This window comes from Hyperolius riggenbachi, chromosome 7 (genome assembly GCF_040937935.1).
Source record: "Hyperolius riggenbachi isolate aHypRig1 chromosome 7, aHypRig1.pri, whole genome shotgun sequence".
NCBI classification, from domain to species: Eukaryota; Metazoa; Chordata; class Amphibia; order Anura; family Hyperoliidae; genus Hyperolius; species Hyperolius riggenbachi.
In genome coordinates, this window is record NC_090652.1 from 12,460,393 (window position 1) to 12,479,737 (window position 19,345).

At 44.9% G+C, this 19,345-nt stretch overlaps 2 protein-coding genes across 7 annotated transcripts in view; one reads left to right on the plus strand and one right to left on the minus strand.

Moving 5' to 3' along the window:
- The window catches only part of C7H16orf96 (chromosome 7 C16orf96 homolog), a 103,693-nt gene that overhangs the window by 84,280 nt on the left and 68 nt on the right, over window positions 1–19,345 (minus strand). Inside the window, exons 1-2 of one of the 4 annotated variants that reach the window (XM_068243587.1) lie at window positions 8,563–8,667; window positions 1,059–1,474 (exon numbers count right to left, since the gene is read on the minus strand). In XM_068243587.1, coding sequence (XP_068099688.1) covers window positions 1,059–1,457 — 399 coding nt within the window. In that variant the 5' untranslated portion in view covers window positions 1,458–1,474; window positions 8,563–8,667. Of the gene's footprint in view, window positions 1–1,058; window positions 1,475–3,736; window positions 3,942–8,562; window positions 8,668–19,345 lie in introns of those variants that run through there. The other 3 variants (XM_068243588.1, XM_068243589.1, XM_068243586.1) reach the window with 3 other exon arrangements.
- Window positions 7,614–19,345, plus strand: part of CDIP1 (cell death inducing p53 target 1) — a 99,876-nt gene continuing 88,144 nt past the window's right edge. Inside the window, exon 1 of one of the 3 annotated variants that reach the window (XM_068243592.1) lies at window positions 7,614–7,705. The gene's annotated coding sequence lies outside the window, so the exon portion shown is untranslated. The other 2 variants (XM_068243590.1, XM_068243591.1) reach the window with 2 other exon arrangements.

A 19,345-nucleotide genomic window follows, 5' to 3' on the forward strand; every position in this document is an offset into this window, starting at 1 on the left:
TATGTTCCTATCATAATGTATGGCGACAATATTTTATTTGGGAATAAAAGTGTATTTTTCCGTCTTGCGTTCTTCACTAATTACAAGCCCTTATTTGCAAAAAAAAAAACCCTCAAAAACAAAAAACAGTAATATACACGCTTGACATACATATTTAAAAAAGTTTAGCCCCTAAGTTAACTATTTATGTTTTGGTTTTTTTAAATGTAACTTTTTTTTAATTAAAGTTATATTTTGGTAACTATGGTAGGGGAGGTAAGGGATTAATGCTACAGTATAGTATATGTATTTTTAATTATTGGGAAGTTTTTAGGTGTCATTTTACTTTTTGGCCACTAGATCTCCCTCACACTTTATTCCGATTGTTTACTTTTGATTGCATAAATGTGTTAAAGGAAATAATGCGTTTATGCTATACATTCATTTTTGTCAATGAACAAGGCAATCTCTGATACCAGTATTCATTGATATAAGGCAATTAGATCAGTGATTGGGAGCTGTGTTCCTATTCACTAATCTGTGCACTAACGGGTGGCAACGAGAACGGCACACGGGAGCGAACGGGAGCGCGCACAGCGGTGATCGTGGCAATATACTAGTTATCTTCGTCCCTGGGACTTGAGATGAAGTCCTGCAGGTAGACTTGACAGTTGGGGGCTATGGGTGTAGGACACCTGAGGTGAAAGTAAACTGATGAGATAATCAATTGTATCTATCCTCCTACTCCTAAAAACTACTATTTTAGCTATCCCAAGGTTTTATGTTGTATTTATATCTATGTTTTATGTTTTTTACAGTTTCATTGTCACTGCTTAATGACACATTCATTGAAGTATGCCAGAGCTAAAATCTATGAACTATTGACCCTTTTATCTCTTTCCTGCTCTCAGAAGCCATTTTCTGCCAGGAGTGTGTTTTATGGCTGTAATTCCTTATCAGTGAGGGTTATGCTATAGCTAAAGTTCGACCAGGTTCCAACTGCACAGAACCAGCCCCTCCGCCCCAACTTATAACATGTCCTTATCTACTGGCTGTACGTAAACGTTGGCACACCTCACCTTGGTGACTCCGTCTTCATTGCTCTCCACCTTCTTCCTGATTTGCATAAGTTGCCACATGTCTTCTACGGGCTTGTTCTGTGATTGGCTGCCTTGCAGGAGGTTGTTGGGGCTGGGCAGAGAGTCGAGCTGTTGCAGTCTGGCCTCCATCCTGGACACCTTGTCCTGCAGCTGATGGAAGAGGCCTGGAGTTCCATCTGAGGGCACCATGTTGACAGGTCCAGGCTGTATGAATTCCCTCTCTTCCGGGGACAGCTTTCTCCGTACGTCCCCCAACTGCAGGTGGTCCAGCAAGCCATACAGCAGGGAGTGGAGGGCATTGAAATTTACTGCCCCAAGTTCGGGGGACCCTATAGCCAAGTTCAGAAGCTCCTTGAGGGAAATAGCTCCAGACATCATGGAGGCTGAGAGAAGACCTGGAGGAGACATGAATGGTCAACATTCTAAAAAGAAAAAGTACTCAGATATGTTCAAAATAATCTTAAAGTCATTGGGAATCGATTTAAAAAAACATCCCAGATACTTAGCTAAGGAGAGTGAAAGCTCTGGGTCCTATAGAGTCTTCCCCTTCTCCTCATGTTTCCTACATTGAATGCTGGTTGTCCCATTTGAATCCTCCACCGCGGGGGACTTCGGACCTGAGTCCTCCAAAAGACAGGTGGCTCCATACTGCGCACACGGGAGTGCACGAGAGAGGGCGAATGCGCATCCACAGTATGGAGCGGACCGTCTTCAGGAGCACTTGGGCAGTATTTGACCAAATTGGTTGAATACTGCTACCAGGGAGCCAGCACTGGAACGAGGACTGGGAGAGGAGCGGGAGACTCTATAGGACCCAGAGCCTTCCCTCTCCCTGGGGAGAGGGAAGTATCTTAAGTATCTTGCTTTTTTAAAAAAATTTTTATCGATTTCCAATGACTTTAAGGCACAGACTGAAAAAGTGTTTCTATACAAGATTTGGAGCGGGACAGTATGCCAAACACCCCTGTTCATATACAGCCCCCATGTCCTGCACTCTGTAAAGTGCTGCAGAAGATGCCAGTGCTATATAAATACATAATAATGGTGGGATTAGAGTGTGAGCTCCTCTGAGGACAGTCAGTGACATGACTATGTACTCTGTAATGTGCTGCAGAAGATGTCAGAGCTATATAAATACATAATAATAATATGGTAGGACAGTAGACTATGACTATGGTAGGATTAGATTGTGAGCTCCTCTGAGGACAGTCAGTGACATGACTATGTACTCTGTAAAGTGCTGCAGAAGATGTCAGTGCTATATAAATACATAATAAAAATATAGTAGGACAGTAGACTATGACTATGGAAGGATTAGATTGTGAGCTCCTCTGAGGACAGTCAGTGACATGACTATGTACTCTGTAATGTGCTGCAGAAGATGTCAGTGCTATATAAATACATAATAATAATATGGCAGGACATTACACTATGACTATGGTAGGATTAGAGTGTGAGCTCCTCTGAGGACAGTCAGTGACATGACTATGTACTCTGTAAAGTGCTGCAGAAGATGTCAGTGCTATATAAATACATAATAATAATATAGTAGGACATTAGACTATGACTATGGAAGGATTAGATTGTGAGCTCCTCTGAGGACAGTCAGTGACATGACTATGTACTCTGTAAAGTGCTGCAGAACATGTCAGTGCTATATAAATACATAATAATAATATAGTAGGACATTAGACTATGACTATGGTAGGATTAGATTGTGAGCTTCTCTGAGGACAGTCAGTGACATGACTATGTATTCTGTAAAGTGCTGCAGAAGATGTCAGTGCTATATAAATACATAATAATAATATGGTATGGCGGCTACAGATAAATTGGCGCAGTGCAGCCCTCACTTCCCAGAAGCTCTAGCATTCCCACAGGAGTATACAGCTGCACCGAGCAGAAAGCATTGCATCTCTGGCGTCACCACCTGCAGTAATCAGCATACTGACACACCCACCAGGTATGATGCTGTCAAGAAGACTGTGAGTGGTTGTTTTTTTCTCTGCTGGTAAATCAAGACAGGAAATCAGAAGTAATGGTCGTGGAATTTATTGATTTGTACCAGAGGGGCCAATTTAACTTTTCACGGATCGGTCATAAGGAGCACATACACTGGTCGATTTAAGCCATCGATTGATCGATTTGCGGCCGATTTTGATCAATTTGATCTATCTGACAGGACGGAAAATATAGGTCGATCTGCTGCTGGCAGCAGATCGATGGCCCATAGAATTGCATTGGATCTAATGGTCCAATAATGCATTTAGATAGATTTCCAATAGATTTCATTCTAAAATCTATTGGAAATATGTTCCTAGTGTGTGGCGCACATCAGATAGATTCCTGTCAGATTTGACTTGACAGGCGTCTGACCGAAATCTATGTGATGGTCGAATCTGCTGCAAATCTAAAAGTCTATAGCCACCTATAAATAGTAAGAAAAATAAATAAAATAATGGATAGATTGGTAGAGATATACTGTCGATTAGATAGATAGATAGATAGATAGATAGATAGATAGATAGACAGACAGACAGACAGATAGAGAGACACACAGAAATATGCATAGGTAGGTAGACAGAGATAATTCAGTATTGTCCATGTTGAGGAATACATTGGATTTTCTCATGTAACAGCTTTTGTCCAATGCTTACAAGCTGCTGAGCTCCAGTGACTCCCCCTAGACTCAGAGACCCCTGACTTACCGGAGGCCAGGCTGCGGTGCTGCTGGGGATGTAGAGTGTCAGCTCTTCAGAGCAGCTGCTGCATGCTGCCTGGCTCCCTGTCTGCTCTCTGCACTCCTAGCAACCCCTGCAGCCATGCCTCCTGTCTCCGGCCTAGTCTAGGAAGTTTGGCCCTGGTTGCTAGGCGACGGAGGAACGCCTGGTAATCTGCAGAGGACACTGCCTGTCTAGTGTTTGTGTCCCGGTTGCTACCTCTCCTGCCTGTGACTTAACTCCCCGAGTGCCACACACCAGCGTCACCATCCTCTGCGCTCGTTACGTCACCCTCCCACCGGGGACTATACACCACGCAAAAAGTACAGACAAATCACTCTCAGGGACAGCTGCAGTCTCAAGCCTAGAGCCCACTAGATTGCTTTTTTGAGCGTTTAGGGAGCGCTTTAAAACGCTATCGCTTTCCCTAAACGCTCTGCCAGTGTAAATAAATGTAACATTTTCCACAGTAGCGATTGCGATTAGCAAAATGGCAGGACATGCAGCATTTTGGAAGCGTTTGAGCTTCAATATAATGTATTGAAGCGGTGGCAAATCACTCATGAATTGCTACACATAGCGATTGGAGTGCGATTGCAAACTGTAAATAAAATTATGATACATTGAAAAGACCAATCAGAATTAAAATCGCAAATCGCTATCACAATCGCTGGCAATAAGCTTACACTTTTTAAAATCGCTCCCAAAAGCGCCAGAAAACGCTCATGAAATCGCTTAAAATAGCGATTGCAATTAGCAATAGCGTTTTGTAGTGGGTTCCAGGCCTCAAGGTGGCCACACACGATGCAATCAAATGATCCGCTTTTACAGCAATTCGATAAAAATGATCGGATTTTCCCAAAAATCTAAAGCTTTTTTTTTTTAATTCGAAAAAGAAATCTAATCGGATTTCCCGTTTTTATTCGATAACAGTCTATCGGGAGTGCTGGATTTTTTAGATCAATTTTTATGAAAATTGAATGGTTTAGGGTAGATTGTCAGTTTCCTTACATACTTTCATGCAATTTTCTCAGAATTTTCAATCATTTCTTTCATAATTAGGTGCAAATTGAACACAGGTGTGGGGTATATTGGTCAGATATTTGAAATGTTACAATCAGTCAGAAAAATTGATTGAAATTCTTGAATTGAAAAGATATTGTAAAAATTGTATGGTGTGTGGCCACCTTTAAGGTTTAAGGTGTCCATTAACAGTACAATTTTTTCACCAAATGTGATCTTTCAATGCGATTTTAATGATCAAATCCTATAGAAAATTTGTCGTTTATGAAGGCAATCAATAAGGAACGATTCTTTGGTTGATTGCTAAATAGGATAAAATCGATCAGAAAGTTAAATTTTATGATCGCATTTGAAGAAAGAATCGTTCAGTAAATGTGAACAATCAATTAGTGCCTTCCGATTAGTTACGATCTTTCCCATCGCGTAGAAAGATCGTATCTAATTAAAAAAAATTGTACTGTTAATGGGCACCTTAAGGCTGCTGTCACAGCAAGACGTTACAGGCGCACGTTAGAGCAGCCTGTAACGCAGCCCACCGCACAGTAATGAAAAATCAATGGGCTGTTCACAGTGCCCACGTTGCGTTACATTGTAACACAGCAAGTTAAAACAAAGTGCTGCATGCAGTATGTTATACGCGGCTAAGCCGCGTTAGACTGTTTGCACATGCTCAGTGATGTTGGAAGAGGAGGTCTCCCCTCCTCCTCCGCGGCCAGCCACATGGCTAATTAATATTCACTACACTGTGACGTGCAGTGTTTACTTCCTGGAGCGGCCGCTCTGTGCGGCGATTGGCTGGCGGGACCACGTGATGCGGATCACGTGGTCTCCGCATTGCACAGCACAAAAAAGGCGCACCAAGAGCTGCATAACGCAGCTCTTGGTAGCGTCCTCCTCCAACACCACCAGGCGTTGCGTTAGGGGCACATTATGCGACCTATAACGTCCCCTAAAACGCAACATCCTGGTGGGAAAGAAACCTAAAGGTGCCTATACATCAGACAGATTGACCAAGAGACAGATCTCTCTCTGATCAAATCTGATCGGAGAGAGAGATCTGTTAGCTGCCCATAAACCGCAGGCCGATCCCCCATCAATTTCATGCTGAAATCTCTCTGGAATCAGCCACGTCTGCCGCTGTTCCCGCAGTGTATAAATGTGCATGTATGTGTGCATTTATACATTACCTGTCCTGTATCGCGGTGCCCGTCTATCTTCTGAATCCGCCACTCTTCCATTAGCCCCATACACGCTACCGACGTGGAGTGTGACATCACACACGCGCTTGCAGCGTGTATGGGGCTAACAAAAGAGCGGCGGATTGGGACGCTGGATGGGCACCGCGACACAGGACAGGTAATGTACAAATGCACACATTACATGCACATTTATACACTGCGGGAACAGCGTCGGGGATTATTGCTGGTTTCATCGCTTGTCCCGATATCGCTCGCGGTTACCGCTGCACATCCGATCGACCACGATGGCCTGACATCTTGCAGCATGTCCAACCGGTTCATGCATCCAATTTTGGGCCAAAATTGGTTGCATTGTCGGTCTGGCATGCACTTGGCGCCACCGATTTTCATACGATTGTAATAATCAAATCGTATGGTCGATCGGCCACCAGGTCGCCTGATGTATGGCCACCTTAACACTGGGAACACACGATGCAATTTTCCGTCCGATGGGTAATCTGAGGGGAAGTTGTATCGTGTGTACATATCCAAATTGCTTCCGATCGATAAAGGGATCTATTTTCCGATTATAATTTTATCGAAATTGATCCCTTTATGGATCACAAACAGATCGGACAGGTCGGAAATAATTGCCTGATTCCCGTCGATCAGACCGGAAGTCGTGTGTTCCCATCTTAATTGGTGATGGCAGCGATTCCTTCAGTACTTGTGTAAAGGTGCCCATTGACAGTACAATATTTTCATCAGATGCGATCATTCGATCCAATGTTTAAGATTGAATTGTCAAGAAAACCCTGTACTGCGATGATGAGAAAATCAACGTGAAACGGTTCTGTGATTGATTTGAATAGATTATTTTGCCAATCAGAATGCTGGATTTGACCTAATAGTCCAGCTTATGAAAACAATAAATAATTACCTTCTGATAACTTACAATCCTAAAAATCTGATCGAATGATCGCAGCTAATGGTGAACACACATCATAGAATTTTTTACTTTTCTTTTCAATTCAAAATTGACAATAAGGGGCCCATTAACACTTAATCAGTTGGTATGCGTTAGTGTGCGTTAGTACGCGTTTTTTTCCATAGCAGTGCATTGTGAAAAAGATTTCAGTTAAAACGCGTTAAGTGTGAAAAATTTTCATAGCAAAACATGGGCATTACTTTGAAAATCAGTTTTCTTTCAGTTATAACTGAGAGCAACTGATTAAACAGGAACTCCAGTGAAAATAATGTAATAAAAAAAAGTGCTTCATTTTTACAATAATTATGTATAAATGATTTAGTCAGTGTTTGCCCATTGTAAAAACTTTTAAATCCCTGATTTACATTCTGACATTTATTACATGGTGACATTTTTACTGTTGGCAGGTGATGTAGCTGCTGCATGCTTTTTTGGCAGTTGGAAACAGCTGTAAACAGCTATTTCCCACAATGCAACAAGGTTCACAGACAGGAAACTGCCAGGAGTACCACGGTCCTCAGTTTCTTATGGGAGGGGTTTCACCACAACCTGCATGGGTGCATGCGTAAAGCAGGCGCCGGCGAGATGGAGGGAGCTCCTGTGGATGCGTCCAACTAGTCGCGTCTGGCGGAAGTGACGGGACCCGCTACCGGCGATAGAGGCAGCGGACAGCGGCGTGGGAGCGATCCATGCTGATGGGGCTGGAGGAAGCCCCAGGTGTGTATAGCATCTTTTTTCATTTTTCAAGTGCCTTCGTCTCTGGTTCCCTTTAATTTATACTTACCTGGAGCTTCCTCCAGCCCCATGAGCAGCGCTGAGCACCTCACCACCCTCCTCAAACCCTCCGTTAAGCCGCTATGACTCCCGGTAATCTGGCCAGTCATGTCCTACTGCAAATGCGTGGCCCGGCGCGCACCTCTCATTGCGCTCCCATCTCTGGTACACCTTAAAGAAATCATCAATCATTTCATGCTACCTTTAGGTATACTTACCCGGGGCTTCCTCCAGCCCCTTGCAGCCGACATGTCCCCCGCAGCGCCGCTGTCAATCACTCGCATGTGGGCTCGAGTGTTCAGAGCAGAAGAATTGAGCCCACATAGGAGTAATTGACAGCGGCACTCGCGCAAGCGCAGTAGAGGAGGTCAGACCCCAGGCGGGCGGCTGAGAGCGGAGATGCTGCGAGGGACATGTCAGCTGCAACGGGCTGGAGGAAGCCCCAGGTAAGTATATCTAAAGGTAGCATCAATGACTGATGAAACCTTTAGGCCCCCACTTGTCCCGGGCCCTGGGCAATTGCCCGGTGTGCCCCAATTAAGGTGCCCACCCTGGTACCAACCACCACTTTCAATTTCACAATACTTCAGGAGAGTGGTCAGCAGTGACACTTCAGGTGCCCTTTAAGCCTGAAACTTCAGAAACAGTGGGTGGTAAATTTCTAGGAAAAGTTAAGTCATTCTACCCCCCCCCCCCCCCCCCCCTCCCCCAGATATTGTCATATGCAGGGTCCCGGGCTCCCGCAGGGCTCAGGGATCTGACACTGAGCTTCATTCCTGGGGTTGTTTATACATCATCACCTCTTCAGTGCTGGCTGCGCAACGGGTCTGATTTCTCCCTCACTGCGCCCTGCGCATGCGCGCACACCCGGAGCACCCAAACCAGCCAGCGCGCGTGCCCGTGACGTCGGGCGGCTCAGCCTCTCCTATGCTGCCCTATCGGAGGGAGCACCGGGAGCTGCGCGCGGAGACCTTCCCAGAGTGCAGTGCGGGGAGTAAACAGGAACAGCAGGAGAGCTAAGGAGAGGAGGTGAGTGCTGGGGGAGCAGGGAGAGGAGGAGGTGCTGAGAGGGAGAACAGGTGAGTGCAGGGGCCTGGGGGTGCTGAGAAGGGAGGTCATTATTGAGGGGGCTTGGGTAGGAGGGGGGTACAGGAGGGAGAAGAGGTGAGTTCTGGGGGTGCTGGGTGAGGAGGAGGTACAGGGAGAGGAGTGAGTACAGGGAGAGGAGTGAGTGCAGGAGGGAGAAGAGGGGAGTGCAGGGAGAGGAGGGGGGATGAGGGGGTACAGGAGGGAGAAGAGGGGAGGGGCTGTTGGGAGAGGAGGTGAGTATTGGGGGTGCTGGGTGAGGAGGAGAGTGCAGGAGGGAAAAGGGGTGAGTGCTGGGGCTGCTGGGAGAGAAGGTCATTATTGGGAGTGCTAGGGTAGGAGGGGGGGGGGGGGGGGGTAGGAGGGAGAAGAGGTGAGTGCTGGGGGTGCAGGAGGGGGAAGAGGTGAGTTGGGGATGCAGAGAGAGGAGAGGGTGCAGGAGGGGGAAGAGGTGAGTGCTGGGGGTGCAGGAGGGAGAAGAGGCGAGAGAGGTGAGTGCTGGGGGTGCAGGAGGGAGAAGAGGGGAGTGCTGGGGGTGCAGGAGGGAGAAGAGGGGAGTGCTGGGGGTGCAGGAGGGAGAAGAGGGGAGTGCTGGGGGTGCAGGAGGGAGAAGAGGGGAGTGCTGGGGGTGCAGGAGGGAGAAGAGGGGAGTGCTGGGGGTGCAGGGAGAGGAGGGGGTACAGGATGGTGAAGAGGGGAGGGGCTGCTGGGAGGGGAGGTGAGTATTGGGGGTGCTGAGTGAGGAGGGGAGTGCAGGAGGTAGAAGAGGTGAGTGCTGGGGCTGCAGGGAGACAAGAGGGTGCAGGAGGGGGAAGAGGTGTGCGCTGGAGGTGCTGTAAGAGGAGGTCATTATTGGGAGTGCTGGGGTAGGAGGGGGATGCAGGAGGGAGAGGAGGTGAGTGCTGGGGCCTGGGGGTGCTGAGAGAGGAGGAGGTACAGGGAGAAGGTGAGTGCTGGGAAAGGAGGGGGTGCAGGAGGGAAAAGAGGTGAGTTCTGGGGCTGCTGGGAGAGGAGGTGAGTGCTGGAGGTGCTAGGAGAGGAGAGGGTACAGGGAGAGAGATGTGAGTGCTGGGGATGGAGGGAGAGGAGGGAAAATAGCTGGCTGTGCTGCTGTATACTGTGTGCTACCTACCTATTTTTTATATACACCTATATGCCTTATTATGTATTTATATAGCACTGCCATCTTCTGCAGCACTTTACAGAGAACATGGTCATGTCACTGACTGTCCTCAGAGAAGCTCACACTCTAATCCCACCATAGTCATAGTCTAATGTCCTACCATATTATTATTATGTATTTATATAGCACTGACATCTTCTGCAGCACTTTACAGAGAACATAGTCATGTCACTGACTGTCCTCAGAGGAGCTCACAATCTAATCCTACCATAGTCATAGTCTAATGTCCTACCATATTATTATTATGTATTTATATAGCCCTGGCATCTTCTGCAGCACATTACAGAGTACATAGTCATGTCACTGACTGTCCTCAGAGGAGCTCACACTCTAATCCCACCATAGTCATAGTCTAATGTCCTACCATATTATTATTATGTATTTATATAGCACTGACATCTTCTGCAGCACTTTACAGAGAACATAGTCATGTCACTGACTGTCCTCAGAGGAGCTCACACTCTAATCCTACCATAGTCATAGTCTAATGTCCTACCATATTATTATTATGTATTTATATAGCACTGACATCTTCTGCAGCACTTTACAGAGAACATAGTCATGTCACTGACTGTCCTCAGAGGAGCTCACACTCTAATCCTACCATAGTCATAGTCTAATGTCCTACCATATTATTATTATGTATTTATATAGCACTGATATCTTCTGCAGCACATTACAGAGTACATAGTCATGTCACTGACTGTCCTCAGAGGAGCTCACACTCTAATCCCACCATAGTCATAGTCTAATGTCCTACCATATTATTATTATGTATTTATATAGCACTGACATCTTCTGCAGCACTTTACAGAGTACAAAGCCCTGTCACTGACTGTCCTCAGAGGAGCTCACAATCTAATCCTACCATAGTCATAGTCTAATGTCCTACCATATTATTATTATGTATTTATATAGCCCTGGCATCTTCTGCAGCACATTACAGAGTACATAGTCATGTCACTGACTGTCCTCAGAGGAGCTCACACTCTAATCCCACCATAGTCATAGTCTAATGTCCTACCATATTATTATTATGTATTTATATAGCACTGACATCTTCTGCAGCACTTTACAGAGAACATAGTCATGTCACTGACTGTCCTCAGAGGAGCTCACACTCTAATCCTACCATAGTCATAGTCTAATGTCCTACCATATTATTATTATGTATTTATATAGCACTGACATCTTCTGCAGCACTTTACAGAGAACATAGTCATGTCACTGACTGTCCTCAGAGGAGCTCACACTCTAATCCTACCCTAGTCATAGTCTAATGTCCTACCATATTATTATTATGTATTTATATAGCACTGACATCTCCTGCAGCACATTACAGAGTACATAGTCATGTCACTGACTGTCCTCAGAGGAGCTCACACTCTAACCCTACCATAGTCATAGTCTAATGTCCTACCATATTATTATGTATTTATATAGCACTGACATCTTCTGCAGCACATTACAGAGTACATAGTCATGTCACTGACTGTCCTCAGAGGAGCTCACAATCTAATCCTGCCATAGTCCTAGTCTAATGTCCTACCGTATTATTATTATTATTTTATATTTACATAGCACTGACATCTTCTGCAGCACTTTACAGAGTACATAGCCATGTAACTGACTGTCCTCAGAGGAGCTCACACTTTAATCCTACCATAGTCATAGTCTAATGTCCTACCATATTATTATTATGTATTTATATAGCACTGACATCTCCTGCAGCACATTACAGAGTACATAGTCATGTCACTGACTGTCCTCAGAGGAGCTCACACTCTAACCCTACCATAGTCATAGTCTAATGTCCTACCATATTATTATGTATTTATATAGCACTGACATCTTCTGCAGCACATTACAGAGTACATAGTCATGTCACTGACTGTCCCGCAGAGGCGCTCACAATCTAGTCCTACCATAGTCATATGTCCCTTGTATTCTAGGGGCAATTAAGAGGGAAGCCAATTAACTGACCAGTATCTGTTTTTGGGATGTGGGAGGAAACCGGAGTGCCCGTAGGAAATTCATGCAGACGTGGGGAGAACATACCTACTCCATGCAGATAGTGGCTAGGCTGGGATTCAAACTGGTGAGCCAGCTGTGCAGGGTGGGAGTGCTCTCCACTACACCACAGTACCCCCGTGTATCTATATTCTACTGTGTGTCTATACATTGTAGCAGGGCTGCTATCTGGGGGTCTGAGGCCAGTAGACCACCAGGGAAAGCTACATGGGATGAAGTGACCACTAGACCACCAGGGCATTGTATATGATGGAGGGAGAATGACTAGTCCACCAAGGAATACTTTATGGGGGGGGGCACCATTGATATGGGGAGAGGGTGTAGGATCATTAACACATACTATCATGTATCAATTTCACTTTATTTGGAGGGGGGGGGGGGGGTATTGTATCACTATCACACACCTCATATCATATATAGATAGCGTATTAATATTTTAATATTTAGTATACAATGTGTTAAAGAGTCATATCTTCCATCATCTGCAGGTATGCTATTCTGTATCTCTGGGGAGGTATATGAGTGAGTTCTGATAAGAAAGAAGAGAACCAGAGTAATGTAATGACACAATGGCAGGGTTTCCCACAAAAGACACCTAATGCGGCAGCGTTCCCATAAAAGTCACATAAGGCAGCAGCGTTTCCCCACAAAACACGGCAGCGTTTCGCACAAAATACACACAATACAGCAGTGTTTCTTCCACAGTAATTATAGTAATTAACGCCACTGTGACTTTTGCAAGAGCGGGCTGAGCTTTTTTCAGCTGTACCCAGAGCCCAAATCTCCCGGCGTCTTAATTATATGTGCACAGGTCAGGTGAATAGAGGGATGGTGGACCAGTTGGAACCTGCACACCACTCTTACATGTACCCACAATCATGTACCCACAGTTACATTGCCTATTACATGTGTAATAGAGGAAGAATCGCCTCATTCCCCTGCAGAGTACCTGCACATCACTCTTACATATACACACAGTTACATTGCCTAGGGCCTGATCCATGTTCAGATCATGCATGAAGAATGTGTAATAGAGGAGGAATCCCCTCATTCTCCTGCAGAGTACCTGCACATCACTCTTACATATACCCACAGTTACATTGCCTAGGGCCTGATCTATGCTCAGATCATGCATGAAGAATGTGTAATAGAGGAGGAATCCCCTCATTCTCCTGCAGAGTACCTGCACATCACTCTTACATGTACCCACAGTTACATTGCCTAGGGCCTGATCCATGCTCAGATCATGCATGAAGAATGTGTAATAGAGGAGGAATCCCCTCATTCTCCTGCAGAGTACCTGCACATCACTCTTACATATACCCACAGTTACATTGCCTAGGGCCTGATCTATGCTCAGATCATGCATGAAGAATGTGTAATAGAGGAGGAATCCCCTCATTCTCCTGCAGAGTACCTGCACATCATTCTTACATGTACTCACAGTTACATTGCCTAGGGCCTGATCCATGCTCAGATCATGCATGAAGAATGTGTAATAGAGGAGGAATCCCCTCATTCTCCTGCAGAGTACCTGCACATAACTCTTACATATACACACAGTTACATTGCCTAGGGCCTGATCCATGTTCAGATCATGCATGAAGAATGTGTAATAGAGGAGGAATCCCCTCATTCTCCTGTAGAGTACCTGCACATCACTCTTACATATACCCACAGTTACATTGCCTAGGGCCTGATCTATGCTCAGATCATGCATGAAGAATGTGTAATAGAGGAGGAATCCCCTCATTCTCCTGCAGAGTACCTGCACATCACTCTTACATGTACCCACAGTTACATTGCCTAGGGCCTGATCCATGCTCAGATCATGCATGAAGAATGTGTAATAGAGGAAGAATCCCCTCATTCCCCTGCAGAGTACCTGCACATCATTCTTACATGTACTCACAGTTACATTGCCTAGGGCCTGATCCATGCTCAGATCATGCATGAAGAATGTGTAATAGAGGAGGAATCCCCTCATTCTCCTGCAGAGTACCTGCACATCACTCTTAAGGTGGCCACACACCATACATTTTTTTTTTAAATATCTGTTCAATTTAAGAATTGCAATCAATATTTCTGACTGATTGTAACATTTCAAAATATGACCAATGTACCACACACCTATGTGCAATTGTTTCGTCAATTATGATAAAAATTATTGGAAACTCAGAGAAAATTGCTAGGGTGTGTATATTAATAAATTAACAATCCAACACACACCATACAATCTTTAGTAGAAATTGAAGAGAAATATCTGGCATTCCGGATCGATTTAAATTGGGAAAAAAACGGGAAATCCGATCGGATGAAAAAAAAGCTTTTGATTTTTTTTTTTTTTTGAGAGAGATTCGATCGTTTTTATTGAATAATTGTAAAATTGAATCATTTTATTGTATCGTGTGTGTGGCCACCTTTACATGTACCCACAGTCACATTGCCTAGGGCCTGATAGATGTTCAGATTGTGCATGATGAATGTGTAATAGAGGAAGAATCCCCTCATTCCCCTGCAGAGTACCTGCACATCACTCTTACATGTACCCACAGTCACATTTCCTAGGGCCTGATAGATGTTCAGATTGTGCATGAAGAATGTGTAATAGAGGAGGAATCTCCTCATTCCCCTGCAGAGCACCTGCACATCACTCTTAAGGTGGCCACACACGATACAATAAAATGATCTGATTTTACAGTAATTCGATAAAAACGATCGTATCTCTCGAAAAAATCAAAAGCTTTTTTTTCATTCAACTGAAAAATCCGATCGGATTTCCCGTTTTTTTCGATTTAAATTGATCCGGAATGCCAGATATTTCTCTTCAATTTCTACTAAAGATTGTCTGGTGTGTGTTGGATTGTTAAAGAGGAACTGTAACGACAAAACGGCCCCTGGGGGGTACTCACCTCGGGTGGGGGAAGCCTTAGGATCCTAATGAGGCTTCCCACGCCGTCCTCCGTCCCTCGGGGGTCTCGCTGTAGCCCTCCGTACAGCTGTGACGCAATATTTACCTTCCTGGCTCCTGCGCAGGCGCTCTGATGCCTCTCGGCGCCGAAGTAGGCGGAAATACCCGATCGCCGTCGGGTCTGCTCTACTGCGCAGGCGCAAGTTTCCGGCGCCTGCGCAGTAGAGCGGACCCGACGGAGATCGGGTATTTCCGTCTATTTCCGTGCAGAAAGTCGCCACAGCGCCCCCGCTGGAGCCAGCAAAGGTAAATATTGAACTGACAGTCGGCACAGTCGCCGGCTGTTCGGAGGGCTGTGGCGAAACCCCCGTGGGACAGAGGACGGCGTGGGAAGCCTCATTAGGATCCCGAGGCTTCCCCCACCCGAGGTGAGTACCCCCCAGGGGATGTTTTTCATGTTACAGAGTCTCTTTAATTTATTAATATACACACCCAGGCAATTTTCTCTGAGTTTCCAATCATTTTTATCATAATTGAGGAAAAAATTTAACATAGGTGTGTGGTACATTGGTCATATTTTTGAAATGTTACAATCAGTCAGAAACATGTATTGCAATTCTTAAATTGAACAGATATTTAAAAAATTGTATGGTGTGTGGCAATCTTTACATGCACCCACACTTACATTGCCTAGGGCCTGATAGATGTTCAGATTGTGCATGAAGAATGTGTAATAGAGGAAGAATCACCTCATTCCCCTGCAGAGTACCTGCACATAACTCTTACATGTACCCACAGTTACATTGCCTAGTGCCTGATCCATGTTCAGATCATGCATGAAGAATGTGTAATAGAGGAGGAATTCCCTCATTCCCCTGCAAAGTACCTGCACATCATTCTTACATGTACCCACAGTTACATTGCCTAGGGCCTGATAGATGTTCTTTGTTCCTGTCTGTACCTTTTACAAGTACTCTTACCAAGGACTAGTTTGAGGGCCCATTTCCACTATCGCGAATTCGCATGCGTTTTTCCACATGCAAATTCGCATAGCAATACAAGCGAATGGGACTGTTTCCACTTGTCAGGATTCCTTTGCGTTTTTCTGTGCAGAAAAAATTCGCATGGCAGAGCCATCAGAATTCGCATACCGCTATGCGAATCGCATACAATGTATTTAATAGGAAATTCACATGCGGTTTGGGTATGCGAATTTTCATGCGAGTTCGCATAGAAACAATGGAAAATCACACCAGCACTGCCATAGTTAAATTCACATACATCGTCATTCATGCGAATTCGCATGAAAATTCGCATAGACCCGCATGCGAAATTCGCATCTGCATGCAAATTTTTCCTGCAACGATTCTCACCGCACAAGTGGAAATGCAGCCTTAGGCCTCGTTCACTACAACGCGTACGATCGCCCGCCATCTGCGCTGCTACCCGCTGCACTGCTGATTTCATCCATTGACAGTGAATGGGTCAGCTTTGCGCTTGCAGGCAGAATGCATTCAGCAGTACGCAAGCGCATAATAGCACATCATACTGCTGCGCAGCGCATTTGGTGTGAACGGCAGAAGGGCTGTCTATACCATTCTGCTGTTCTTGCATGTTACCACGTCATACTCGCATCCAAATGTGCACGGAAGATCAGCTGGATAGCCAGGTAACTAGTAGTGTCTAAAAGGGAATAAATATAGCAGTCTCCATATCCCTCTCACTTCAGTTGTCTTTTAAAATTCCTAAGCGTTGGCAGTTAAGAGATGAATTTCATGTTACATACTTTCAATCAACAAGATTGCAATTTGCAAATTAGGAGAGTGGGAGTCGGTGGAATCCTAAACTGAGGAGTCAGAGAAATTTTGTACCGGCTCCACAGCCCTGTGCCTAGCACACAAATAACTATGCTGTGTTCCTTTATTTCGTTCTCTGCCTGAAAGAGTTAAATATCAGGTATGTAAGTGGCTGACTCAGTCCTGACTCAGACAGGACGTGACTACAGTGTGACCATTGCTGATAAGAAATTCCCACTATAAAACACTTTCCTAGCAGAAAATGGACTTCTGAGAGCAGGAAAGAGATAAAAAGGGTCAATGATGTATACATTGTAGCTCTAGCATACTTTAATGAATGTGTCATTGAGCAAAAACAATAAAACAGTTCAAACTTAAAAAGTAGATTTAAACATAAATTAAAACTGGAATATCTTAAAAAGTCATTTTTAGGAGAAGGAAGGTAGGTACAATCATTTATTTAATTGTTTTTTTTCACCTCGGGTGTCCTTTAACTCCAATATCAGCCATATAGACCCCCCTGATGATCTATTAGAGAAAAGGTAAATATTTCTCATGGGAAAGGGGGTATCAGCTACTGATTGGGATGAAGTTCAATTATTGGTTACAGTTCCTCTTTAAAGCGTCACCATAAAAATCAAATTTCAACAGCAACTGGTCTGAGTGTATTAAAGTGATAAAGATGCTAATCCTGCATTCAAAACTTTTAAAACTTTTTCTGCTGTTATAATTTGGAGTTATCGCATACTTAAGGAAACACTGACCCTTTAGTAGTTGTGCCAAAGAATTGCATGCTGGGGGTTCTTTTTATCTATAATCTATTCCTCCTCTTCCCTTTATTTCCCTGCCAGCTTCTTATCTGAAACCTGATCCCCTACTCACTTGTGTTTACAAGCAAGGCTGAGGCGACTCAGCGATTGGAGGAGACAAGAAAAAAAGTAAAGGGCAGAAATGACACCACGAGTTAGCCTTTACTGTGGGCAAAAGACATGGCCCCCACCACTAACAGAATTCTCGTCATTTACTATAGAACATTCACTGAAATCAAAACGTGGACAGTACAATACATGTGTTATGTAAGTAGATCAAGTATTCGTCTACTTATATATGTGTTTTTTCCCTGGCATAGTATGGCTGATCCTACTGCTTTAAAGAGAACCCGAGGCGGGTTTTAAAAATTCTAATTGCACACAGAGGCTGGATCTGCATATAATGGCATATTGTTCTCCCCAGACCAACCCCCCCCCCCCCCCCCCCTGCACTCTGCTTGCCCCCATGAATCAAACCGCCGTGCTAGCGACTCGCAGCTTCTTGGTAGTAGGCTGTTTACATCCACACTGTCACTCTCTGCCGCTCACTCGCCCTCTTCTATGTCTCCGCTCCCCGCCTGCGTCCCTTCCCTCCCCGCTGATTGGACGGCGATATGGAGGAGGCGGGGCAGCGGCAGAGAGTGGCAGTGGCCATGTAAACAGCCGGCTATTGACACGCTGAGTGTCACTAGAATGGCGGTTTGATTTATTGGGACAAGCAGAGGGGGGGGGGGGGGTCTGGTCTGGGGGAGAACAATATAGCAACAGAGGCTATGTGTGTGCAATTAGGATTTTTAAAACCCACCTCAGGTTCTCTTTTTAAAGAGACACTAAAGCGGGAAAAAATTATGATATGAGTTGGTTGTGTAGTACGGATAATTACTAGAACATTAGTAGCAAAGAAAATATTCTCATATTTTTATTTTCAGTTATATAGTGTTTTTATAACCTTGCATCATTCTCTAATATTTGCAGTTTGCACACTACTCAGCATTCTAAATGATTTTACAGAGCAGGCCAGTGAACTTTTGACCTGTCCTCTAGAGAGAGAAAGAAAATACAATGACTGACAGTTGAGATAACAAGCTTCAGAAGACAGAGCTCTCTGCCACTTTGAAAGTCGTGAAGCTCAATGGCTCTTTTGCATAGATAACCGGAGCTCCTTAACTCTTTCTGTACTGGAAACAATATTAGACTTGTGTCTCTGCTCCTAATGTTTTATTTCTTAGCTGTACTACACATACAAATCATTATATCATACTTTTTTTTTTTCCCTTCAGTGTCACTTAAAGCCCATGTTTGATTCACCAGCTCCTCGCCGTGCACCTCTGTGGATCCGCGCCGCGTCACTGTGCTCCTGCACGTGTCACACTGTACACAAAGCGCCGTGTGTCTCCCGGCATCCGCTGTGCACCGGCCCAGACAGGTCCTCGCTGGCTGCAGCCTCAGGCCTGTTTACACGAGGATGCGAGGAACAGAGCGGCACTGTGAACAATACCCCCTCTGCTGTTATTACTGAAAGCAGAAACCTGCGTAGGACCAGCCGAGAGGGGACGAGTCTCGCTCAGTCTGGGGAAATACGGCGACACTGTGCCCATAGCACTTTCACAGTCCAAGTATCAGGCCAAAAACATTTCTGGAAAGTTTTAAAGAGGAACTGTCGCGAACATTTTTAAATTTAAAACACATAGAAATAAGAAGTACATTTCTCCCAGAGTAAAATGAGCCATAAATTACTTTTCTCCTCTGTTGCTGTCACTTACAGTA